Raw genomic sequence first — 27489 nt, 5'->3', positions numbered from 1 at the left:
GTTTTTAAGGTAATCTCTCTTAGCTTTAAAAGGGCATATAGTTGGGAAGGACAACTAAGCTGTTAAACCTCTTTGCAAAAGCTTTTTGCAGTGACTCTGCCTGAAGCCTGAGCAGTAGCAGAGTGCTGGGGACGATGCAGGGGTGATCCTGCTGGGGAGGATGCAGGGGTGATCCTGCTGGGGACGATGCAGGGGTGATCCTGCTGGGGATGATGCAGGGGTGATCCTGCTGGGGACGATGCAGGGGTGATCCTGCTGGGGACGATGCAGGGGTGATCCTGCTGGGGACGATGCAGGGGTGATCCTGCTGGGGAGGATGCAGGGGTGATCCTGCTGGGGACGATGCAGGGGTGATCCTGCTGGGGACGATGCAGGGGTGATCCTGCTGGGGACGATGCAGGGGTGATCCTGCTGGGGACGATGCAGGGGTGATCCTGCTGGGGACGATGCAGGGGTGATCCTGCTGGGGACGATGCAGGGGTGATCCTTAGTCTCCAGGAAAGACCAAATATACTGTAAAAGGTCTCTCTGTAGGGCAGAGAGGTTGGTGGCAGTTGCAGGGTGAGACCATCCCTGCGTTGGTTATCCTGGTCTTGTCACCCCTTAGTAAGACAGTGTTCAGGGCATGCACTTGTTCTGTGCTTCACAGAATCACAGAATGGTTTGGACTGGAAGGGACCTTAAAGCTCATCCAGCTCCAACCCCTGCCACAACCAGGGACACCTTCCACTGGAGCAGCTTGCTCCAAGCCCCTGTGTCCAACCTGGCCTTGAACACTGCCAGGGATGGGGCAGCCACAGCTTCTCTGGGCACCCTGGGCCAGCGCCTCAGCACCCTCACAGGGAAGAGCTTCTGCCTAAGAGCTCATCTCAGTCTCCCCTCGGGCGGGTTAAAGCCATTCCCCTTGGCCTGTCCCTACAGGCCCTTGTCCAAAGCCCCTCTCCAGGTTCCCTGCAGCCCCTTTAGGCACTGGAGCTGCTCTCAGGTCTCCCCTTCAGGAGCCTTCTCTTCTCCAGGCTGACCCAGCCCAGCTCTCTCAGCCTGACACTTCTTCCATAGAAAGAAAATGTGTTTTTAAGGTCTCACTTCACAAGCTGGAAAGGAGGAATCTGCAGGGAGCACTCTACTGCTGAGCAGTACCTGGGTAAGGACATGCGATGTGCGTATCCACACGCTGCTTCTGCCAAGTAATCGTGAGCACTAGTGGCAATTTGGCTTTAAGTCAACTGACATCATGGTAGCGTGCCACATTGAGAAGATAGTTATTTAAGCAGAGTAATGCAATATTTTCCTGATATCATATATGAAACAAAACTACATCCATTTTCCCTTTGAACAATCAATACCCCGGAGTTGTGCCTCAAAGTATCTCCTGGGGATTTGTCTGAAAAACAGCGAAGAGCAAAATGCAACTGCTTGACACTATCAGCATCTGGTATTTAGCAGCATTATCATCACTTTAAATATACAGATCCCATCTACAGGGTGCACACAAACATTTGCTGAATTGCACAGAAGAGAACAATTTCAGCATGCACGATTTTGGGCTGTAGACAAGTACTTTATATAGCCTTGCATCAACTGCAATGGCAATGGATAGCAGTACCTTGCGGAGATGGAAAAGCCTTTGGATTTCAAACCAGTATTTAAACAGACAGTGTCTATTTTAAAAGGAGGCAGAGAGCTGCAGTCTTTCTCCACTGAAGACAAGCACTGGAACTTAAATAATAGATTTACCAGATATAAACCAGATATTAAACAGATACCATCTTCCATGAGAGCTGAAAAGGTTCTAAGAGGTGACCGAGCCAACTAAGAAGCAAAGAGATGTGTTTCTCATTTAAAACAAAACCTGAAGGTGTCCTCAGCATAAGAAGCACACGGAGCTGCTGGAGCAAGTTCAGAGGAGGCCACAAGGATGCTCAGGGGCTGGAGCAGCTCCTGTATGGAGCCAGGCTGAGAACATTGGGGCTGTTCAGCCTGGAGAAGAGAAGCTGCGTGGAGACCTCAGAGCAGCTTCCAGTGTCTGAAGGGGGCTCCAAGGATGCTGGAGAGGGACTCTTCATCAGGGACTGTAGTGACAGGACAAGGGGTGATGGGTTCAGACTGAAACAGGGGAAGTTCAGGTTGGAGATAAGGCAGAAGCTCTTCCCTGTGAGGGTGCTGAGGCGCTGGCACAGGGTGCCCAGAGAAGCTGTGGCTGCCCCATCCCTGGCAGTGTTCAAGGCCAGGTTGGACACAGGGGCTTGGAGCAAGCTGCTCCAGTGGAAGGGGTCCCTGCCCGTGGCAGGGAGTTGGGACTGGGTGATCTTAAGGTCCCTTCCAACCCAACCTATTCCATGATTCTATGACTTAGTTAAGCCATTCAAGTATGCCTGAGATTCTGGAGGAGAACAGTTTGTGCAACAGGTTATCGATCTTGTTTGCCATCACGCAGTGATTTATGTTTCATTCTGTTCTGTGATGGCAATGATCCAATAGACTTAACACAGTCCTGGGCAGTTTTAAAATTGGAACTGCACAATCACGTCTGTTCTATTTTTCCTCTTTTCCAAAAACTATAGGAAAGTGAAAAAACCCCAGATCTCCAGACAGGATTGACAGGGAAACGAAAGCTGGATTTTCTTCCTCCTTCATGCACAGGTTGGTTGGAGATGGTGCAATAAATGCTGCTCTGGTTAACATTCCAGAGGAACACACTTCTCTCCTCACATGCAGCAGCATTGCTGTGAATTACCCACTGTGCTACAGCTGCAAAAGAGGCAAAGATGATTCCCAGGGAAAGGCTTTGGCACTTATAGGGATTATTCCCGGATCATTTCCGCTGCTCATGTCTCAGCCTCAGTTAAGAGGTCGCTGCATTACAAGCAGTTGATGACAAGTTTCTCCTATAGACTGTATCCATTTTATTAGGTATTAGTGGTGTAATCACAGATTATATAGCTGAAAAATAAGATGTTTATGGAGAACATCACAGCTTCACATTCACCTGAATCAGCTAACCCTGACTGTGAGGAAGCTGCCTGCTCTATCTATATCCCAAGAAATCGATGAATCCACTAGTTTTCCATGAGCAGAACTTAGGGATTTGCAGTTTGCCAAGTATAGACATGACTGACAGCTCCCGGATCAGCAAAACCAGCACCTCAGTGCTGGTTTCTGGGGCTGACACAAACGCATCCAAGATGTGCTCTCAACTCAGCCAGGCTTCAGTTCTGCAAACCCAACCAATGACCTTGGATGCGAGATGCCTTTACCCAGGTCTGCTCCAAACTCCTGCATGATTGATGTGCAGCTCAAAAGCCACATCTCTTCAGAGCAGGTTGCTCCAAGCCCCTGTGTCCAACCTGGCCTTGAACACTGCCAGGGATGGGGCAGCCACAGCTTCTCTGGGCACCCTGTACCAGCGCCTCAGCACCCTCACAGGGAAGAGCTTCTGCCTAAGAGCTCATCTCAGTCTCCCCTGTTCTGGCAGGTTCAAGCCATTCCCCTTGCCCTGTCCCTACAGGCCCTTGTCCCAAGCCCCTCTCCAGGTTTCCTGCAGCCCCTTTAGGCACTGGAGCTGCTCTGAGGTCTCCCCTTCACACAGCAGAGGGGCAGGATCCCCTCCCTGAGCTGCTGCTCACGCTCTGGGGGTGCAGCCCAGCACACAGGGGGTTCTGGGCTCAAGCGCACACTGAAGCCAGGTCATGGGGAGCTTCTCCTCACCCAGCACCCCCAAGTCCATCTCCTCAGAGCTGCTCCATCCATTCTCCACCAGCCTGCGCTTGTGCTTGGGATTGCCTTAATCTTTACAGTAATTGTCTAAATCCTGTAAGTTCTGCAGCAGGCTAGAGTGAATGCAGCTGTGTGTTGGACAATTTGGCAAAGGGGAGGGTACAGAAGGTGACACATTCCCCATATTAAATACCGTTACACTACATTAGAAATCAAAATAAAGTGAAAATCTGTACAGAACTAGAAAGCTTTAAGGGCTCACATTTATAGTGCAAGAAGCCCTTTCAATTCTAAATGACAATCTGGGAAGAACAAGCCCAGGCCTGTTTTTACAGTCCTGATGGTAAGACAGAAACTACATTCATGAGGAGAAGAGCTAATGGTAAGCTGGATAAAAGGAAATGCACCAGTAAGATTACACAATGACACTGGGTTTGTACCTACAGGGTTTATAGTGAGATCCAGTTTATGTGGCCCACATCCCAATATCTGCCCTTAGAAGAAGGTGGGCTTCAGTAACCCTGCACACAGGAGCTGTTATCTCCCGGCTTACTCAGTCCAACACCCTGCCCATGGCATCTGCAGCAGATGCCTCAAGTAATGGTGAAAGCTTTGGGCCACGAGGATGAGCAGGGGCTGGAGCACCTCCTGTATGGAGACAGGCTGAGAACATTGGGGCTGTTCAGCCTGGAGAAGAGAAGCTGCGTGGAGACCTCAGAGCAGCTTCCAGTGTCTGAAGGGGGCTGCAAGGATGCTGGAGAGGGACTCTTCATCAGGGACTGTAGCGATAGGACAAGGGGTAACGGGTTCAAACTTAAACAGGGGAAGTTCAGGTTGGATCTAAGGCAGAAGCTCTTCCCTGTGAGGGTGCTGAGGCGCTGGCACAGGGTGCCCAGAGAAGCTGTGGCTGCCCCATCCCTGGCAGTGTTCAAGGCCAGGTTGGACACAGGGGCTTGGAGCAAGCTGCTCCAGTGGAAGGGGTCCCTGCCCGTGGCAGGGGTTGGAGCTGGATGATCTTAAGGTCCCTTTCAATGCAAACCATTCTGTGATTATCAACTAGCATGCTGGTATGAGGCACCAAGCTTTCAAATCCCTGTGTGGGGAGGAAACGGTTAAATCCATTCCCTTTAATACAGTTCTGGTTTGTTCATATTTAGAACAAGCTACTGCACACAGCAACTTCACCCTTTAGACAAAATACTCCCATTTGACCAGGAAACCTTGTTAAATCCCTGTATTTTGACTCTCTCCTCACAACAAACCCTCTACAAGTTACCACAAGCAGCTTGTGAGCTGGCTCGGCTGAGATTTAATCAACAGATAATGCATCCTGTCATGCCAGATTGAGAGGCAATTCCCAAAGCCTGCCCCGAGCCATGAGCTAGGTTTTTGTTCCCGTGGCGCACACCGGTTCATCCACTTCAATTCCTAAACCTCTGCAAAACCTGATTGGAAACCCAAGTGTTAAAACCCAGCGGGAGGAAGAGCTCTGTACCTCTGCTTGAATACTCGTGACTGATCCTGCAATTCCGTTCTCGGTGCTTATGTTATTGGAGCTGTTGTTTGGAGAGCTGGGCCCAGATCCAGGAGCACTGTTGCATGCAGAGTCTAAAAACACATCCAAAACCAACTTTCAGTGTTACAAACAATCTCCGTGATGGTATTTAAACAGATAACAACCCTTTAAGTTTTGTTTTGGAGGAAAACAACCTTCCTCCTCCCCATCTCCCTCCGCCTAAACCTTCCCAGGGCTCTTAAAATACCAACAGCTAATCTCAAATGGGTTGTCCAAGTACTTACTTACCATACTTGAGTCTTCTCCTCCTGGGGATGTCTCTTACAGTGTAATAATAACTTTAAATACAGTCAGAAGATAATAAAAGACATGGAAAAGGCTTGAAAGGGCCAAAGTGGAGGATGCCAGATTGTCCTGCTTCAGATTTCAAGCAGTGCTTCTCTCCCCCTCTTTTGCCTATAACCCCAACAACACCCTCTACTCATGTATTGCATCAGACTTCACACTGGAACTGTCTCAGCCTTGACATTTTCCCACGCAGGCTTCTGGTCCGTCTGGATTTACTGGACAGCCACCACTAGCACCGAGCCCTCATGCTGGGCATGAGAAGTGACCTTTGCTTTTAGAGCACAGCGCTGAGATTTTCCAGTGCAGGGCAGGGGGCACATCCCTGTCCCCTGCCAAGTGCCCACACCGTGCCTGGTCCTCAAAGAAACAAGGCCTGCCTTGGTCTGCCCTTCATGCAACTGCCACAGCACTGAGCTCCCCCTGGAAACGCCTGGGGACTGACTCTCAAGGATGGTATTTTGCCAGGATGGCAAATTCAATTGTTTGAAGGGATTTAAAAGCTGTGTGAGTGAAATGGGGCTGGATGGACCACGGGCCATGGTTGTGTCTGAGCATGTTTCACCAGAATCAGGCAAAACGCTACGGGGTCCAAATCTGTTTAAATCACTGCCTTTTCTATCCCTGCCTTTAAATCACTAAATCAGAAAACCTTCTCCATATTATGTATTTTATCAGTATGTTCCCTTTGAACTCACTACCCAGAACCACAGAGGTGCCCAGCCTGACATCAAAGCCTCCCATCATCAACACAGAAATAACAACAAACAGAAAGAGCGTGTGAAATGGCAACAGCCTGAAATCTTCCCTTAGAAGGTGCCTCACATAACGCATGGCCCAGCTGCCACTGCTTCTCCTTTTAGTTTGGAAGGTAAATAACATTCTAAACCTTTTCTTTAGCCTAAAAGCCATGGGACATATAGCAATATATGAGTGAAGTAGATTGGATTTTCAGATCTGCTATAAATGATGCTTTAGCTCTTGAAATCACCTATTCCCTTGCAAAACAGAGACGCACCAAGTGGTGCGTGGCTACCCCAGGGTCACCTGAAAGCACTGTGTTCTCTAAAGACAGCTCACTCCGAGCTTCTCTGAACGATGCTAATGTGCCTTGAAGCGAGCCAAGTCTGAAAAAGCTGTTACATAGTGGTACTTACACACAGGCATCCCTAGGTGGTGCTAAGAATTAACTTTATGGTAATCTATACAATCTGCCTTACCCTGATTCCTCCTTATAAACTTGACTCCCAGAAGAATATTCTTCCACAAGAAGCTGTCAAATAAGTAGTCAAAATACCAGCTATATATATATATATATATATATATAAAACAATGCCTTACATGCTTTAAAACCTTGCTGTAACTACCTAACAAGGAACTATGGCAGTCTGCCCAAAAGCTTAAACAAACAGGGGTTATAAAGCATTTCCTGCTGTGAATTACAGCCTCCCCAAGGATATTAATAGGATCATCTTTGAGAAAGTTGATTTCTCAACCTGTTGCTGAACATCATAGAAATGCTTGGGGGAGCCAAAAAAACCCAGCACTCCGGTGGCATACTTCCATGTTTTCAAACCAAACCCAAGCTCCTGGTGTTGATCATGTTATCTCAACAGATCGGTACTTAATGGACCGATGCTGCTGATGCACACTGACATCCCCCACTGCCAACTTCATCCCGGTTTCACCAGCACATGAGAGATGCAGACTGAATGCAGGGATTCATCTGGGGAAGGGAACATCTCACGGAGCGTGTGGCTGCAGGGCGGATGTGTTGTCACCCACTTACCTGTGACATCCAGCGGGCGCTTCTTCAGAGCGGTAACCACTGGGCCATCTTTTCTGCGCAAGAGGGGGCTGCTCCGTCTTTCAGCAACTTTCTGCTTTAGTCTGGATCGTAGCTTCAGGTTGGGTTCAGATGCTGAACAGGGTAAAGCAAAGCAGAGAGTGCTTTGGTTAATATGAAGTGGTTCATTTAATATTAATTAGTTAATAATAATCGGGTCAATATTTTACCTATTTCAGTAGCTTTTAACGCAAAGGCTGGGTTCAAGTTCAGCATTTGCAGAAGCCTAAATGGAATTAGACATTTGGTAGCGTAGATGTGGAAGAAAGACTTAATCGAATGAGCAGGTCCCAGCCCATGAGACAGCTGAATTCACTGGCAATGAAAGTCAATAGCATTTTAATTGATAATAATCATCCTGCAATCCCTTTTCTCAACTGAAGACACTGACTTACAAGCAACTGTGAACTCAGACTACTGCAGAGAGCATCATTCACATTCCCTAGCTTCACAACTTGCTTCCAAGCCAGTGGTAAAGCTAAACTACAGGATCAAAACCATCAGTACTGTACAGGAACTGGTGAGACAGCTGAGATGTTGCTCTTTGGTCGTGCATGGAGCATCACTGTGGGGCTCAGACAACATCTGCGATGCACTGCTGAAATGGGCAGCTTCCCACCCACGGAGTCATCCAACCCCAGGGTGAGCTGGCTTAGGGAGGAACACCAGGGCAGGGGAAAGAAAACATGAGAATCAAAGCCCACAGCCAAACCAGGAGAGTGTTTTCCTGCTGGTTCACCTCCCTGAAGCAACTCACCTTGGAGCGAGATGAGCCTGTGTCCTCTGCAGCCAGTGTCAACTCAAGCAAGAGGGCATGAGAGCGTGGCCAAGGCCAAAGCCAGCACCAGGGAGGAGAAGGGTTGTTTATTTGGGGAGCAACTTGGTTTGCATCATCACAGGCACAAAACTGAACCGTATCTAAACTCACATCAAATGCTTTGAGAATTCAGGGCTGCCAGGGGTAGGTGCACATGGAATTCCTGAGACCACGGACTGACTTGCTTTGTATACATCAGCCTCTCTTCAACACTCCTGCTGTATCTAAATCCTGGAACCTTATTTCTCCAAAAGCAAAGCAGAGCTCTTGGGAAGCTCTATCCTGATGCCTCTGGGTTAATGACAGCAACACAGAACACATCAGTATGGCTCAGATTATCAAGGTTTTATAAAGGTAATGAAGCTTTAAGTCAAGATTTCTCCTGCAAGATGACTTTCTCTGTGAACTTCCTGATCCCTTCAGCAGACACGAACTATCTGCTTTGGTGCTTTACGTTATGAGCTTTGTGAACTGGCCCAATCTTTTCCCCTCTTCAACCTCTTAACAACTCTGCAGCTTAATCCCTTTGAGCAAACAGATCCTGTGCTCTCACCATTAACTACCCATACACTCAGCTCCCTGTCCAATGAGCTATATTGCTGTAGGAGAATTAAGAGAGGGTTTACAAACTGATTTGAATTAACTGAGATATATTTTCCCTCAGCTGGCTTTGACCACTGGGTCATGTCAAAACCCAAGCCTGACAACATGAATTGCAGGGTTCAAATCTCAGAAGGCTGCTGAATTCAAGATCAAATGCTTGAAGTTAAGCCATCAAAACAGTTCTTTGATGAAACTTTTTTTGGGGGGGGGGGAACAGAGCTTTTCATTAATGTTTTGGACAGGAAAATGCCAGCAAGAGACAAAGGGAGCACTAAAAGTGTCAGACTCCACAAGATGATGCTTAAAATGCAGGATGAAGTGCATTAGCAAAGGGGAAATAATCTTACAGGGCATTTGCATGTAAAGTGGCAGGGGACTGAATGCAAATCTGTCATCTGCTTGGAGGGCAATACTGGAAGAGTGGACTAGTTAAAATATGAGCATAGGTTCTAACTACCTCCTTCATTAAGTTCTCTTCAAAACAGAAGTTGACTTAGTGCTTTAAAAGTAGCCTTTAGGTACGTGAACATTCAGTACCTCATCCCTCAGCCTTTAATTCCCAGTTATAATTGGTTCCAAATACTGAGGATTAGTAACCGGGTAGATGCTCCAGTCAAGACTTTAAAGAACAAATGGGACTAGATGCAGATACATCCGGTTTGGATACATCTGCATTGCCAACTAGTAAATGAAATAGAAGCCTATGCCCCAGCTGTTGAAAGGATCTGTTTTCTGGCAAAGCAAAACAGGACAATACAAACTGTACTCGAGCACTGATTTTACTCCTATGCAATGTAGACCCTGCATGGTGCTCAGCTGAAGTATGTTTTCTGTTGGGGAACAGACAAGTACGTGCGAGGTTTTCCATGTACAGAGAAGGGATTGGTTAGAAACACCTTCAAAATGGGCAGGGAAACAAAAGATCCGAGGCTCACAGATTACCCAACAGGACCAGATCTGCCCCCTGTGCAAAGCCACAATCCCCACATCCTTCCATGTAACAGGAAGGGAATGAACATAGACAATTCCAGCCTTAACAGAGAAAACACCTTGAGAACAGGTTATTGCGAAAGCAGGGTATTACAATGTCAGACAAAACTCTTTCCAGGCAAAACTATCCCAGATATTCCTCCTTTGCTTCCTCAGCTGGAGTTCTGAAACACCACACAGTCTCTTTAAAGAACTATATTTCCTTAGCTCCTGATTGTAGTTTTATCTCCACCACCCCGCTGTAATCCCAAATCTAACCTGCCATCAAGACCTCAGACAGCATAATCCCAACCCACATTTAACTGGGTGCTATACAGCCCAAATGAGGTGACTTCAAATTCAGCACAGGCAGTGCAGAACAGTCTTAAACTGAAGGAATTGACAGAGAGCATCTTCTATCAGAAAAGATGTAGCTTTAAACAGGCATTTCCAAACCTCAAAGCAATCATTCAAGCTGATTCAGATGTTTTTTAAGCTAATTGATAGTTTTAAATGGAGAAAGCAGGAATTCATATACAACAACAATACATAACTATCAATATATAGCTATATAGTATATATAGCAACATATAACTATCAATACCAGATACTCCACACAGGTCAGATGTTCTCCCAAGGGACACCAATTCCACTGAGAATCTCCCAATATCCACCCTGTCAGGCAATGTGCCCAAATAAAGCCAACTAAACCCATCACTGCTACCTACAGTAAGCTTAAGACTGAATTACACAACTTACTGGTCCCCTGCATCATAAGGTGAAACCTTGAGAAACAAACACTGGGAAGTTCGAAAGAAATGAGGTTGACTCCTGTTTAGCAAACAGATGGAGCCCATGCCAAGTCTGAGTCAGCTTCCACAAAGCCAGTGGGATTTCTTCAGCGGTGACATACTTAATTTGGCCTATAATAAGGATTTATACAAAGAATATTTTGTTTTCCTCCACGGAAATTAATAACTAGAGCAGAAGCCAAAAGCTTCCCTAGTTTGCACAGGCTCAAACCCAACTTACCCCTCTTATACATCATTTATTGCAGCAGGACCCATGTAATCCAATTCGCCAACATTTATGTCATTCTCATTGTTTTCTTCCTAGAATTGCATCCCCTAAGCTGCTGAACTAATGGGACATTAAGTGTGTGCAAGGCAAAAACACAACGTCCTGGGCAGATGTTGCCAGGTTCCCATTAAACATCCATGTTCCTGATAAAATAGCCAACAATGCACCATGAAAACCCTCATCCCAGTGCTTGAACGTCTTGGTTTCAGCAGCTGGGCACTGTGAGGGTGCTGAGGCGCTGGCACAGGGTGCCCAGAGAAGCTGTGGCTGCCCCATCCCTGGCAGTGTTCAAGGCCAGGTTGGACACAGGGGCCTGAAGCAACCTGACCAATTTAAAGCTATTTAAAGCCAGTTTAGGCTCTGAGGTCTCCCCGGAGCCTTCTCTTCTCCAGGCTGAGAATATAGCAAATATCTTGTAAAAATCTAAAAAATCTGAAATTCAAATCTAATATAGACCTCTTAAAAATACAGCAACATCTTTATCCAGCCCTTTCTAATCATGTACCTGCGTTCGTAGACACATCAGTTCAGGTGATGCCATCTGACAAGCTAAGACAGTTGGGGCTGTTCAGCCTGGAGAAGAGAAGCTGCATGGAGACCTCAGAGCAGCTTCCAGTGTCTGAAGGGGGCTACAAGGATGCTGGGGATGGACTCTTCATCAGGGACTGCACCGATAGGAGGACAAAGGGCGATGGGGAATAGGGGAAGTTCAGGTTAGATATAAGGAAGCTTCTCTGGGCACCCTGGGCCAGCGCCTCAGCACCCTCACAGGGAAGAGCTTCTGCCTAAGAGCTCATCTCAGTCTCCCCTGTTCTGGCAGGTTCAAGCCATTCCCCTTGTCCTGTCCCTACAGGCCCTTGTCCCAAGCCCCTCTCCAGGTTCCCTGCAGCCCCTTTAGGCACTGGAGCTGCTCTCAGGTCTCCCCTTCAGGAGCCTTCTCTTCTCCAGGCTGACCCAGCCCAGCTCTCTCAGCCTGGCTCCAGAGCAGAGCTGCTCCAGCCCTCTGATATATAAGTACATGTAGAGTTGAAAGCATACTCGTCCCTTTGAAGCAGAGAGGGAGCTGAGAGGACCAACGAGGAGAAGGGCAGGTTCACTGAATGACTGAGAGCTAGGTCCTGGGCCTCCCGGAACCCCTGCTCCACAGTGGTGACACTAAACCAGAAGACTTTGGTCTTCTACTGGAAGAGGTTTCTTCTTCAATGCACCATTGATGGTACTCCTCAAGAAGAGCTTTGATGGGAAGTACTGCCTTTCTCCCCATGGAGCCCCAGCTCTTGTGTCAAAGCTTCTGCTTTACCTGATTAAGAGGGGGCATCCCCTCCTTTTGCCTTAAGGCAAACCTCAACATGGGAGAGGTGTGCATTGGAACAGAACACACTTCAAGCTGCTGGTGCTGAAGAAAAACATGGGAGGGAAGAATTCCCTCGTGTGCATTTAGACATGATAGTCAGAAGAAATGGAGGGATTAGAGCAAGTATTTGCTGGTCCTCCAACTGCACGTCAGTTTGTTGCTGCTCTCTGAAATGTCAGTGCGCTCGTCTGAAGAGCTATTCTGCAGCATCACTGCCATAAAGCAATTTTTGCCTTTAGGAAGTTATTTTTGGACTAGAGACACTTATGTCACAGAATTCTAGAATCAACTAAGTTGGAAAAAACTTTCCTCACAGCAGGAAGGGCTGGTTAAACAATAGGGATTCCTCAGGCAGGTCTACGGCTCCTCTCGCAGAGCGCACACTGAGGCAGTGCGTGGGTCCCCAGGAAAGCCAGACCTCCACCTCCATCGGCTGGAAGGGCAATGCTGGTGGGAAAGCAAGGCTGCTCTGGAACTTGAGTGACACTCCATGCCATCGAGAGCTCAATGATTTTCTCTAAACCATACTCCCACACTACACCAGGATTTCTGCCTACTCTATTTTCCTCTAAACAATCTCCGCGATAAAACAAACCACTTAAAGCATTCCAATGATCAGAAACCAACTCAGGGAGGTATTATGCCTTTTCTTGACAAAGGCAGCATTTTAATCACTGACAAACCCTTTCTTTTGCTCTCTGCTTCCTTTGAAATGCAAGGAATTCAGCACAATTTCACCTGCTTAGCTGCAAATAATACTCAGACCAATCTGTGTTGGAACCAGCGAGCACACGCTGTGCACAAGCACTGATTTGTGATGCCTGGCAGGTAGATGCGCATAGGGAAGGGCCTTGCTGCCTGTTTCATGGCAGCTCTGTATGGGCAGCAAGCAATCAGGATCCTGACAGCCCAGGTACACATCATCATCTAAGCGCAAGCTGGGGCTTAGAAGAAGTCATTGTTCACAATCTGCTCGTGCTTGATGCAGCCCAAGGAATATAATCACCTTTCTTTTAGAAGGTTGGTGGGCTGGAAGCTGTACCAGTTACCGGCACCATCAGCACAGGCAATGTATTTGTCAGATTCCTTCTGCAGGAGGTCCCAAAGGTACAAGAAGGGGTCTCCTTTTTGTTGCATTCCTTTATTCCTTGAGGGAAGTCACTGCAGCAAAGAAGTGCATAACCAATGCTGAGCTAAATACTCCTCCTTGGACCTTTCCTGCCAGTTCTTAACTGTGTGGGGGCTGGGAAGGCTGAGGACAGCTTTTTTCCCTTTACCACAAGCCCTAAGGCACAGAACTTGACCTATAACCAGTTCTCTTCCGTCACAACTTGTGCAGAAGGCAAGAGACACTGCTGGGATGGGAGGTCTTCAGGTAGGATACTGGTTCTTCCCTGCTCCCCAGAGAACAGGAGCTGAAAGAGGGGTTTGTGACACTCCCTCCTCGTCCTTTCTGCCCAAGTCCATACCACACACACACTCATTTACTATCTAGGCAGGAAATCCAGAGACATAGACTTGCCAAAGATGTCTTTATAAGCTCCCAGCCTGGCATTCAACTCCGTCTAGCTTTGGAAATAGTGGAAACTCACACCCTGAGATGCTATCCCACAGCTCTGCAGTGAAAACATATTTGGGACCACAGGAATCTTTTTGCCTCCTTCAAATCTTCATGGCCATCAACTTCCTTCTGATCTTCAGCTCCCCAGTGCAGCCAGCTGTGATACTGGAGTAAAGGGAAAGCCAGGGCCTGGAGCATCAGCGACACTTCACGTAACAGTGACAATGGCTGCAGCAGCCCCAAAACCCAAGCCAAAGACACCAAAACCCAGCTCTTAACCGATTCAGGAGGTCTTCTGGTGCACAACGAACCACAGCAGTTTGGCAAACACCAGAGTCAAAACCGAACCAATAGGGTGGTTTTGATAACATCAGCTTGGCCCAAAATCCCACCTCTGCTGACAGACCTGCCAGGAGAAAGGTTGGAAGACCAAAGTACGTCGAAAGAAATGAGCTGGGTTTCTCCCTTTGGGGTCAGGTTTAAGTATTGATACAGGGAACCACTTCCAGCTCCTGCATGCAGTGAGCTGAATGTGTGTTGGCTGTAGCAGGGGCTGAGCTTGGCAAAACTTCTCCTGATTTTCATGACAACTGATTGGAACGCTGTGGCTTCCCTTTGAAATCCTGAGGAGCTGGCAAGGCCCAACAAACACAAGGAATCCCTACCCTACCTTTACACGGGAGGAAGCGGGAAAGCTAGTGGCCAACATGACACGGTCCAGCCCTGTGCAGCATGTATAGAAACACAAAAGCAAACAAACCCCCTATGTAAGCAAGAGGAAAACCATGCTAAAAAGTTGCATTATTCTCTTTTTACCCATCTCTATGCTGGTGGCTGTGTCAGATCTGTAACTAACAGCATCTTTCAATACATCCACTGCTCAGGTTTCAGAAAGCAGGGAACCCCATCAACTAACAGCCTTGTTCCTGGGAGAAAATGAGGACATTGAGAACCACAGAATGGTTTGGGTTGGAAAGGACCTTAAGATCATCCAGTTCCAACCCCCTGCCACGGGCAGGGACACCTCCCATTAGAGCACGTCACCCAAGGCTCTGTCCAACCTTGAATGTTCTTCAGGACAGCAAAACTGAAAAGCTGTGTTAAAAACAAACCTCAGGAGCTCCAAGACAGCTGCTGACAAACAGCTCCTGGGGTCTGTCAGTACATGAAGTCCTGCATCCAACTCTGGAGCAGCAGCACGAGAGGGACTTGGAGCTGCTGGAGCGAGGCCAGAGGAGGCCATGGAGATGCTGCGAGGGCTGGAGAAGCTCTGCTCTGGAGCCAGGCTGAGAGAGCTGGGCTGGGGCAGCCTGGAGAAGAGAAGGCTCCTGAAGGGGAGACCTGAGAGCAGCTCCAGTGCCTAAAGGGGCTGCAGGAAACCTGGAGAGGGGCTTGGGACAAGGGCCTGTAGGGACAGGACAAGGGAGAAACTGCCTTCCCACAGACCCCAACATCACCCTATCCCTAACAATGATGCTGGTTGGATTCCAGGCCCAGTAACCAGAAGTGTATCGTGATGGACTTTGTTACTTGAAGAGCAAATATTGAATCGAATTGAATCAAGTCGGCCTACAGGAGATGGCAGTTTTACATTACAAACACAAAGGCAGAGTTTTGCCTGGTGCCAACAACGTGAAAAGCTCCCCCATAATCAAGAACTTTCGTTAGGATGGGCTCCAGCCTTCCCTGTCTTTTGTTTACACCAGACTGTTCAGGAGCTTTTCTTCTCCAAGCAACTTAACATTCTTGGCAAGGGGAATTCTGCAGGGGAGCACTGTGCCAGAGGCTGACGTGCTGCTGCGCTGAAAGGGAAAGAAAGGGAAAACAAATCAAAACAACAATAGCTCTCTCCTGAACCTTGCAAGTGAACTCCATCGTGTCCCAGAGCAGTCCCCAGAAGGTTAATGCTGGGGTCCATAAAGAATAAGCATCAGCACGCTGGAAAAACAAAATCAGCTCAGCGTCTTCCTGCTTTAAAACAACAGGGATTTTGGTTGGTTCCATTTTTAATAATGTGATTAAGTACATTTATCATCCTTAATTCCCCTTGTCTGACAGGGCTTTTATTGAGCCAGAGTCTTATTGAGAACTCGGTTTGGGTCACAGCAAAGGGCTGAGCTCTGCAGAAATCCCCTTCCGTAACACTGGGAGCACGAAGGGTGGCTGATCCTCAAACCCAAGCGACAAGAAAAGCCTGCAAGAACTCTCAGATGGGCTCTGGACAAAGGCCTGTAGGGACAGGACAAGGGCAATGGCTTTAACCTGCCAGAGGGGAGCAACCTGCTCTAGTGGGAGGTTGGCAGGGGTTGGAACTGGATGAGCTTTAAGGTCCCTTCAGACCAAACCAGGTTGGGATTCTATGAAGTAAGGTCCCCTGAAGCGATGAGCATGGGGGTTCTGGAGCATGCCAAAGCCCATTTACACTTGGGAATGCTACCACACTAGAAACAGACCACCTGCACTTATAAGGTATAGTAAAGAGCTAAAAACCTTTTGGAATCACGCTGTCCACAGGCCCTAAGCAATAGGAGTGGTGCCAAGGGATGTTTCCCTGCATGGAAATGCTGTGATTTCCCAGAGCAGCCTGAAAGCCTTCAACAGAAGAGGAGTAAACAGCAGCAGCAGCTGATAGAGCCTAGGCTTGCATTCCCCTTCCCAGGCAGATGTGTACAATGAGCACATGTTTGTGCTTCACCAGCTTTAGAGCTGAAGGAAGTCTTCTCTGAGGACATTCCTCCACCAGTCCTCTCCTTCCCTACCGAAGTCCCAAAGCCCAGACAGCATCACTTCATCCGTCCTGGGCACTGATGATACAGCAGCATCTACCACACACCTGATGGGGTGTTTGACTACCTCGAAGCAGAGACTAGAGGATGTTTCACCTTTTAAGCAAAGCCAGTTTTCTTAGCTCTACTTCTGGAGCCCTCCAGACAGGGCACAATCAAAACTACCCCCACCAAAGGTACAGGGTGTGCTGAGGAAAAACCCCATATCCTGGAGTGGGCTTGCCAAGTTGTGATTGACTTCTTGTGCAGCTGAAGTGTCTGGCACTTGTCACCCAATGCACGAAGGGGGAAGGCACAGCAGATGGGAACCCGTCCCCAGATCCATGCGGGGGACCAGGTGCTATGGTCCCTAGTGAGAAGTTCCCAAAAAGGTCTTTTAAAGCACAGGAGGTACAAGGCAGCAGTGTGGAGATGAAACAAGAAAAACCCCAAGTTTCCAAAGGTAACGAGAACTGTGTTAAACCATTCACTGCACCTAAGACCTGCTCTGCTTCTATTAGAAGAAGTGCCATGAGAACACCTACATCCCTCTCTCAGAAGGCAAAGGAGATGCTGCAGCTCTTGGGAGCTGATGTAGGGCAGCTGATTTGAGCAAAGCCTGCAGTAAATCCCCAAGGAGACTGGGTTAACACACGGTCAGCATTCCTTATCACAAGGATGACACACTTTTTGACTCCTGATGCTCATCCATCCACATCTGAAGATCCATCCCTGAGAAACAGCCAGGTAACACCTGAAGAAGCTGTGAAGCTCAACCATACCCATACTCTCCTCTTGCTTCCCCTCCATCTTTTCAGAACCTGTGGCTGCCCCATCCGTGGCAGTGTTCAAGGCCAGGCTGCATAGGGCTTGGAGCAACCTGCTCCAGTGAAAGGTGTCCCTGCCCGTGGCAGGGGGTTGGAACTGCATGGGCTTTAAGGTCCCTTCAAACCCAAACCAGTCTGGGATTCTATGATTCCTCAAAGAAAGCAGCCGAGGATCATGAGCTGGCCAGGTTAGAAGCTGAGGCTGTGTTGGCTTAGGCATGCAAGATGGAGCTGAGGATGAGAGCCAACCAAAACAACCTGGTTTACATAATACGTAGCTGAGAAATAACTGACCTGCTAAGCCACCGTGCAGGGAAAATCCTAACTGAGAAATAACTGTCTAGGTGTGAAGCAAACCCCTTTGCAGGAAGTCCCGCCGCTCTGACTGGCAGAACCAGATTTATTTATTTTAAGCATAAACTTGTCTATAAAATGCAAATCCCCGAAGAAATGAACTTTTCTTGGTCCTTTGCTCACTCAGCAGAACACACTTGGACTTCAGACACCCAGATCTCTGTATTAGCTTTGACTCGGGGAAAACATCGCACAAACTTTGACACGCTGTCTCCTAACCGCACACCCAAAGCAGCTCCGGGCTCCCTCTCACACTGAGCGTAGTGACAGATGAAGGGGGAGCACAGCAGAGTCGGTGCTTGTTGAATAAACCACCCCATGAAATACAGCTTTACAGTAATGCAACTTCTTTAAAATAACGAAACAAAGAGGACCAAGTGTGACAGCAAAGCCAGAGCAACACAGAAAATCAGTGCAAGAGCTACCTGTTTTTCTGAGTGGGAAGTCATCTTTGGAATCATACATCCCCAGTACAGGGTGATTGTAGGTGCCGGATACGCCACTTTGGGGTGGGGAGCTCTGGTCCAAAGAGCTGTGCTGGGTCTTCCTGCACAAAAGGAAAGAGAAAGAGAAGGGAGAAGCTTTACATCAGTGATACACAAAGGGAATGACTGCAGCTTCACCTTGGTTATCTCAGTTAGTGGAGAACAGTGCAAAAGAAAACATCCTGGTAGCATCTTTCTCCTTCTAAACACTCATACAAGACTAATACAGAGGAGATAACTAAACACAGGCTTGATTTTCAGTAGAAGAATGACCCTGTTGAGAATGGCTCAACTCATGAAGCTATTTAACCATGAGTATAATGTCAAGCATCTACTTGGACTAGCTTTTGCTAAGTCATATTCTTGAAGCTCAGCATCAGTGCTCTTACTCCCCTCAGCAATCTCCCTTCACTGAATACAATGCAGACGCAGTAGACAAAGCCTAAGAATGAAACAGAAACAAAGGATGAGGTGCCACAACTGGCTAATGGAGCCATGCTGCATAGGTGGTCCTCTGCCTTTGGCTTCCCTGCCTCCTGACCCCAGTACTCAGCAGAGATACGGCCAAAGTACTCAACACCCTTCCAGATTAACTTCTCGAAGCTGGTAATTTATAGCTTTGTTTGAGCAGGCTGCTGGAAGTAAATTGCACTCTGTTTGCTAAGGATATTAAATAATGAATGAGTTTTCTAAGCCTCCTACCAGTTTGTTGGCTGAATCTTTCCTACCTAATGACTTGTGCCCAGCTTTGCCATTTCCCAGGAGCTCGACCAACTCCAATCAGCACAGGCTTTGGGAAGTCTCCAAGCTGTGCATGCTGGCAGAGCAGCTCCATCCATAGAATGACTGATTTAGCCATATAGGTAAGAGCCACAGAGCTGTCAAACAAGCTGACATTTTAAGTTTCAAGAAACACAATTTAAACCTCGCATTACTTCTCTCAAATACTAAAGAATATGGGACAAAGTGAGCACTTTGTCAAAAGAAGTGAGTATTTGAGATACTACATTGCCTAATAACCAGGCATTTTGGAGACCTCGGTTAAAAACGTTCTCCTACAAAAGGTTCTTTACGGAAACCAAAATGAGCCATTCCCAGTTGAAAATGACACCAATCCATCCCATTCCTTTGGCAGTACCCGTTTTGAAAGCTCAAATCCGAAGCAGGCTGTTGGGTGAGATACATCGCAGCAATTCCACTACAAGTGACACCTTTCAAAAGGAAGGGGCTAATGATGCAGCAGGAAAACACATCCCATTTTCTACATGGTTTTGTTGCAAGTTTAGTGGAACATCTACATTAACATCTTCTACAGCCACAGCTCTTCCCAAGCAGCGTGATTCACTGTGGTTTCCTAATGCTCCCCCCTTCCTATCCCAACCATGGAGGCAGAACGATGCCACGGGCTCTTACACAGTTGCGCATTTCATGAGCGCTCGCGCACATCACGTACCCCCTGCACATTCACTCCAGTAAATGCCCCTGCACACGCGGCAGTTTAATCATCACCTGCAATCAAAACACAAGCAAACGGACGAATATTTGAAGCCCTCCCAAAAACAGAGGGTGCTTTCTCTGCCCAGGTCTGCTCATAGCAGGGGAAGGCAGCACAGAGAGATGGTTCACAAACAGGAAGCCTTGGATGCTGCAAGCCAAGAGCCCTCAAACCCATCGTGTCACACAATGACATTTTTTTGCCTATACAAGCAAGAGGCTTTTCTTTCTCTCTTTTTAAGCCATGACTTAAGCTGCACAATCATGTACATTGAAGCTATTTTCATCGCTTTGTTGAGGAATGTGCACTAACTCAAAGGGCCTGTTTAGATGTGCTTGGGGGTTGCTGAATGACAGATACTTAAACTCTGCAAACAGGAATACATTATATGGCTCAAGGACTGGGATCGAACACTCCTACCCTGCTCGGAGCTAAACGCACCGCCCTGCACGCTCGTTCCAGCCTTTCAGAGGTCTTGAAAGAGATAAGTTGTACATTACATGGAGTTTGGGGGCATTCCTGAAAGCTCATAGCTTCGCAGAACACATCCCCTGCTCTTTGAGCTCTGAGGTCCTCCAAAAAGCCTTCAATCTCCATGTGCACAGCAAAGCATGCAGGAGGCTTCAACCACAGTCATGGAACGCAAACTGGATATACACTCAGACATATGTATCTGTGCTAGAATGTTTTGTGTACCAAGACTGTAGACACCTATGGACACTGGTATAATTTAATGTGTGATTATATCTCTCTACCTCCTTCCCATGCAAACACCCAGCTTTCATGATTGCTACCACACTGAGTAGTTACTACCCAAGTGCATTTCTAACAGCTTCTCAGGGAAGTAATAGCCCTGTTTGCTAAGCCCAAGGCGCTCTGTCTGCGTTTCTGCTAAGCCACTCTTACTTATGCTAAGTAAGGTTTTCAAACACATGAATGAATGCTCAGTACCCAAGATACACTTGAACATTTAATGAAGGGTTAAATGGTGAGTTCTCCAATCCAAATCTGCCCAGGCTTCCTTAGGATTAACTCCCCACTTTGCTCAATTGATGTTTAGAACATGACTTAATAACAGAAACAGCAATGAGACATTCCTCTGGCCAAAGAGAATAGCCACAGTAGACACACACGGGTCAAAGCTGAAATACAAGTTCTGCCTGTATGTCTCAGGGCTCTGCAATTAGTCCAGTGATGCTCCCCTCCTCTGCAGACCTTAGTGTCAAGTGGGGTCAGCCCTGGGCTGGGGCTCTGGAGATCAGAGCCTCCATGGTAGTCCTGCCCTGTGTATCTTCTACAACAGCGACAAGGACCTTGGGCATTCAAGGCCTGGTTGGATGAGACTTGGAGCAAGCTGTTCTAGTGGAAGATGTTCCTGCCCGTTGGAACTGGATGAGCTTTAAAGTCCCTTCCAACACAAATGAGTCTGGGATTCTATGGTCTTGAAAAGCAAAGCCTCCTGTCCAATGGGTTCAGAATCCACAGGAGGGACAGCCTGACATTGCAAGTCAAAAGGATTTCTTCTGCTGTTGCCTATCACCAACATAAACTGAAAATTAGACCCACAAAGCTATTTTAAACAATTACATATAGACTGCAGATGTAGCTATTAAAAAACAGAGTTTACCAAGTGGCTTGAACACCACAGAGCTGAAGACAGAGCGAGACCTCCATGATAGCCCACAAGAAACAGTATGAGAATTACCAAGTCTCTCTCATTTAGCAGATCCTTTGGACTACAACTACATCCTGCTTTAAAACATCTAAAACCGGCCCCTTGTCATCTCAAGGGCTGATCCACACATGCAACTGTGCCCTTCAACATCAGTGATTAATTAAGAACTATTCGCTAGCTATAAACACTCAATGTACCAGCAACTAGCAGTGTTGAATGAAGTTCAAACAGATACAAGATCAAAGAATGATGGACTGGTTTGGGCTGGAAGGGACCTTAAAGCTCCTCCAGCTCCAACCCCTGCCACAGGCAGGGACCCCTTCCACTGGAGCAGCTTGCTCCAAGCCCCTGTGTCCAACCTGGCCTTGAGCACTGCCAGGGATGGGGCAGCCACAGCTTCTCTGGGCACCCTGGGCCAGCGCCTCAGCACCCTCACAGGGAAGAGCTTCTGCCTAAGAGCTCATCTCAGTCTCCCCTCTGGCAGGTTAAAGCCATTCCCCTTGCCCTGTCCCTACAGGCCCTTGTCCCAAGCCCCTCTCCAGGTTTCCTGCAGCCCCTTTAGGCACTGGAGCTGCTCTCAGGTCTCCCCTTCAGGAGCCTTCTCTTCTCCAGGCTGACCCAGCCCAGCTCTCTCAGCCTGGCTCCAGAGCAGAGCTGCTCCAGCCCTCGCAGCATCTCCGTGGCCTCCTCTGGCCTCGCTCCAACAGCTCCATGTCCCTCTTGCGTTGGAGGCAGATACTGAAGGCAAAAGCATTTGGACATTTCAGAGGACAACCAAAGCCTGGCCCAAAGGCTACGTCACATGTCAATGGAACACACTTCATGTCACGGCCATTGACGCAGAGCCGCTGTGGTGTTCAATACCCTCAGGAGAGCTGTTGTTTCCAAGTAATGCTTTCAATTCTTGTTTTTAAAGGAATTCACAAATCTTAATAAGACCAAAAGAAGGGCTTAAAAACAGGCGTGTCATTTAAAAGACTATTTCAGCATCTGTTACCACTTAATTGGCTTGCCTGCTCACAGTAGGAGCATCCAGTCTATCTTCTGCAAGCCTCATCTGCGTATGCTAAATCCAAACACCACCCAACTGAATCACATTACAAGTATGTGAGTACATAAATATCTCTCTAACTGAATCGCTAACCTTTGAGACGCCATATAAATAAATACTAAAATGTAATTCATTTCAAAGCTTTCCTCTTCTTTTTAAAGAATCCTTTTTAAATAGAATGGAAATGAAAGATCTTTCACTTCTGCCTTAATAGCTGAAGGGTGCATTGACAAATCCTCCTCCAGCACTAGACAGGACACTCCAGTCACACAGCCCTGCTGCCATCTGCCCTCCTCAAAGGCTGAACACGAGTTCATGCCTGAATGCACCTTACTACCAAGACAGACCCTTAGAAACCCTTGGGAGGCCTTTGGGGCTTTCTTCCCGCTTCACATCTTGTGTTAGATGTAAGAATATTGATCCTTTCCCCACCACAAAGCAGGCGGAGGGAAGACAAGGGGATTATTTAAATCCCTAAGGATGGCCCCTTGTGCAACAGTTTATATGTTTCTACCTGTTGGCATCCTGCAGCATTACAGGAAAGGGATGTTTTGATTAAATGTGCCACAACAGACCTAACAAAGAGAGTGATGTTTGGGAAGTTCTCAGCATTGGATGGGGCCTGGAGCAACCTGCTCTAATGGAGGGTGTCTCTGCCCATGGCCGGGGGTTGGAACTGGATGAGCTTTAAGGTCCCTTCCAACCCAAACCGGGCTGGGATTCTCTGACTCTATCTATGCTTGCTCAACTACCCTGAGTTGCAATGCACTAAACATAAAAAGTAATTTACCCATTTTATTAAAGGTCAAACGATTCACACCGAAACCCTCTGAAAAATGCATTTTGGTCACGTACAGCACAGTCAAACCCTGGCTCCCCTAAACACAGCAGGTCCATTCCCCCTCATCTCCAGCAATGTGAAAAAAGGTGGCACAGGCTGAATCATAAAGATAAGCCCAGTACCACTTACCCGTACCAGAAGCGAGGGTCGCTGGATATACAGTGGTTGAGATTCCGGTGTGCCAATGCCTTCTTCTTATTTAAGACAAACTCCTGCAATTTCATCTTGACTTCTGTGCTTGCCACCGCACCTGAAATGTCAAAACACAGACGAAAAAGGCCATTTAATCAATTGACATACTTGAAAGAACTGAAATTTCTATGAAGATTCGCAATTCAATCTCTGATTTCCAGTCTAAAAGCAGAACTTCTTATTTCAAAGAGGAAAAGAACAAAGTATCTCCAGTAAGAAGCTTTTTTTCCCCCTCTTTGCCTTTAGGTTTGCATATAATCACAACTCCTGTTCGAAAACAGGGATTGAATCAGAGATTTCTCATTTCCTTAGGAAACAGTTCTGAAGAGGATTTTACACGTGCAGGGAAGCACACTCAGAAGAAAGCCCTCATCCGAGGTATTTCCAACTTGCTTTCCATCAAAGGTAGTTAAGAGAAAGGCTCTTGTGTACACTCAACGTTTTAAATGTCACATCTGCAAGCAGAAAGGGAATGAGACCAATGTCTCATATGGGGATTTAGTCTTGAAAAACTCTTGTAAATAGGGCCCTCTTTGTTCCCAAGTATCTGTGGACAATAAGACCTACATAATATTCCGATTCATTTACAAGTGTGCAATCTCTTCCTTCAAATAGAAAATCTCACAGTTAAAAGAAGTAAGGAATTCTGCAGCTCAGAGCTAAAATGTCAACTCTGTAATTTCTAGCCATGATTTCCTCCACAATAGAGACCGGGTTGTTTTCCTCCCATGATGGATTAAAACTATCGTTTGCTTGACAGAACAGATTCGCAGGCAGAGAGCTCCTGATGGAGTAATGCATAGGAAGTTTGGCAAGCAGAACATGTGGAAAAGGATGGTTCATCTATACCTTGGCGTAAAGCAAGAATTCCAAAGGAAAGTAGCCGGCTACAAGGAAAAGCTGTCTGCTGGCCTGGGAAGAAAAGCTCCAACTACAACAGGGTAATCTTTTGCCTCCTGGATCTCACTCAGCAACGTGGTGCCATTTGACAGTGGGGAAACACTTCTTGTATGGCTCCAAGAGAAGAAAACTGCACTGTTTTGCTACAGCTCTGCTTTGAATCTTGGGTCGACTGCGTTTAAAAGCTTGAAAAATCACCTTTTTGGAGCCTTTCTCACTACATCTACATATGTAGGTATGGTGCGTAGCCCAATGGGAAGTACTGCTGAGGAGCTGGAGACAAGCTCATATGAGTGTAGCAAGCCACATGGCTAAAGCAGAAGAGGTGACAAAGTCATGCTTAAAGGCCTTATCTCTCCAAAAGGTGTCACCATTCACCTATGGGCATCTTTAAACTAATCAAACATGGCTGCATTCCATCAGTTTGGGACCAATCTGACATGATTTAGGACATTGGAAATGAAACAGCTTTCAATGCTGAGATTTACAAAAGCTTCCTGGCTTGTCTTCCTCTGGAATTAGAAGCTGAAAGGCCCCATAACAAGATAAAAACAGGCAGGCTTCCCCTTCCCTGGGCAATGCTGGAGCCATGGACCAAGCTGCCATGAAAGACCTTCCGACCATTACTCAGCTCTTGAACCTTGAGTTGAAAGATCAAAAGAAAGAAAACCCAAGCCCAACGATCTAATTCACTTTAAATAAATATAAATCACTTTAAATCACTATAAATAGCTCACAAACAAAATAGACACAGTGGGTTATTTTGAACTCAGTCACATAAGCATTGTGCAATATCCAGTAAAGATGTTAAAGAGGACCCTAAGGGCAGAAAGGGACAACCTGTCACATATACAATAGTATACACCGTGCAGGGGTATAAGCAAAGAGGACAAGAGAAAGCCCATGTGTATGGATTAAGCCCATAGGCAGGAAGCAAGACACTCAACCCCAAGGAAAGCAAAAGGCACAGCAGAGTCAAAGCAGGAGCAAAGAGCTGGAGAGCAAGAGCCCACACAGCAACCCTGGTAAGGGAAGCAGCTTTGCACATGGGAAAAACCGAGCTGTGAAGCTGGGCTGCTCCTTTTGGAGAGTCTGAGGGTGTAAGAGGAGCAGGGAGCAAAGAGCAAATCAACTGATAAGGCTGCAAACAAGAGAGAGCCACAAGGAGCAAAGTGCTGCAGGCAGAATAGCTCTGAAGAGCCAAAAGGATGTATTTGGATATATTCAAATATAGCGCATCCAAACCTAGGATAAGGCAGGGTTAGTGGGAAGAGACTAAGGGAGGGCAGTGGCAGGATCAGGCTCTTGTAGAAGGAGGTTGCACAGTGCAAGAGGAGAGGAGCAGAACTCTTAACTGATGGTGTGGGCTTATCATTGCTTATGAGGAAGTCCAAGACAAGCCACAGAACAAGACTGTCTGAGCAACAAGGGACTGAATGGTCCATGCCCAGAAGTGTCTGGAAACACTGATGCACAGACAGGTTGTAGGTTCAACCTGAGCAGTGGAAAGGCAGGATGACCAAGTATCGCTCCTTATCCTGCAGGAAAACTACCTTTACTTTCATATACATTTTCCTTCCTTTAAGGGAAGTCATACTTCTCATCCAAGCCTTTCTGACAGCAGGTATCAGTTAAGGCTCACAAGATGAGAACACAACAAGCTGATATTGGCTTAAACTAAATAGGTTTGTGATTTGCTTATAAGAGACACAAGCCAATTCTGTTTGGGCTTACAGTGATGGAGGAAGGAGGAAAATAAACTATACACATCTATTAATGCTCCATCCCTGGCGGTGCGCAAGGCCAGGTTGGATGGAGTCTTGGGTGCCATGGCTTAGTGCAAGGTGCCCCTGCCCATGGCAGGGGGGTTGAAACTGGATGACCTTAAGGTCCTTTCCAACCCAAACCATTCTATGATTAAAGACTTTTTATATTTCAGATCAGGACAATTTTAGCTGTGTTGCACTTCACAAAATCTTCTGATGTGAGAAAAAGCAGTATTCTGAAGAGCTGAGGTGCTATAATGATTATACACCATAGAACTTCTTCAATAAAGAGTAACTTAAAAATAAAACTGTAGCCATGGGAACAGGATCTTCAACTTACCATCCCTAAAATCTGTTTTCTCCTCTACACCTATGTGTTTCAGCCAAAAGGTGCTTGGATGCCTTTGAAGCTCACAGAGATTCATGCATTTTGCTATATATCCAAATTACTTTAAGGAGAAGAGCCAGATACCAGCACTACAGAAGTGCCCAGCAAAACACTGACACAGTATCAACAGCTGATGATAAAACAGCAGGGTGAAGTGGAAGTGCTTATAGCTTCCATCCACCTCGAACCCACTGCTTTTACTTTGGACAATAACATAAAGCAGCCAGAGGAAAATGGAAAGCAATGGACCTGGTAGTCAACCAGGCACCAGAGCAGCAAACCCGCCTTAGCATCCCTTTTACTCACTCCTGAATGTTAAACTGCTTCTTTTAAATAGGTTCAGATCCTTTGGTCTTTCTAGTATCTAAAATGAAAGAAAACCAAACCAAACACACAAAACATGTTGGATCTCCTATGAACTGCTTCACAAAGGTGTTGGGGTTGGCCTTTGTGCTCCCTTGTTTGGCTCCAGCTTAAAGCCTACTGCTACAAGATGCACGTGCAGGGAATGGGAAATTCAACCTGCACATAGTGCATTTCTTAGTCTCCTACACACCAGGCTTTCCCTAGAATCCCGGCCTGTTTTGGGTTGGAAGGGACCTTAAAGCTCATCCAGTTCCAACCCCTGCCACGGGCAGGGACCCCTTCCACTAGAGCAGCTTGCTCCAAGCCCCTGTGTCCAACCTGGCCTTGAACACTGCCAGGGATGGGGCAGCCACAGCTTCTCTGGGCACCCTGGGCCAGCGCCTCAGCACCCTCACAGGGAAGAGCTTCTGCCTAAGAGCTCATCTCAGTCTCCCCTCTGGCAGGTTAAAGCCATTCCCCTTGGCCTGTTCCTACACAAAGCCCCTCTCCAGGTTTCTTGTAGCCCCTTGTGATGTTTATTCCTACTAGAAAAATTCTTTTTGGACCTTTATCTCATTCCTGGTTCCCAGACAGCAT

General features: G+C 47.1%; 1 protein-coding gene across 1 annotated transcript in view; it reads right to left on the bottom strand.

Moving 5' to 3' along the window:
- The window catches only part of HDAC4 (histone deacetylase 4), a 208914-nt gene that overhangs the window by 62433 nt on the left and 118992 nt on the right, over nucleotides 1–27489 (bottom strand). The window contains exons 6-9 of the mRNA XM_080632056.1: nucleotides 23431–23551; nucleotides 18180–18301; nucleotides 7368–7499; nucleotides 5213–5325 (exon numbers count right to left, since the gene is read on the bottom strand). Coding sequence (XP_080488182.1) covers nucleotides 5213–5325; nucleotides 7368–7499; nucleotides 18180–18301; nucleotides 23431–23551 — 488 coding nt within the window. The remainder of the gene's footprint in view (nucleotides 1–5212; nucleotides 5326–7367; nucleotides 7500–18179; nucleotides 18302–23430; nucleotides 23552–27489) is intronic.

Source organism: Psittacula echo (genome assembly GCF_963264785.1).
Source record: "Psittacula echo genome assembly, chromosome: 20".
NCBI classification, from domain to species: domain Eukaryota; kingdom Metazoa; phylum Chordata; class Aves; order Psittaciformes; family Psittacidae; genus Psittacula; species Psittacula echo.
The sequence above is the reverse complement of the archived record's forward strand: the minus strand, read 5'-3'. Positions and strand labels throughout refer to the sequence as shown.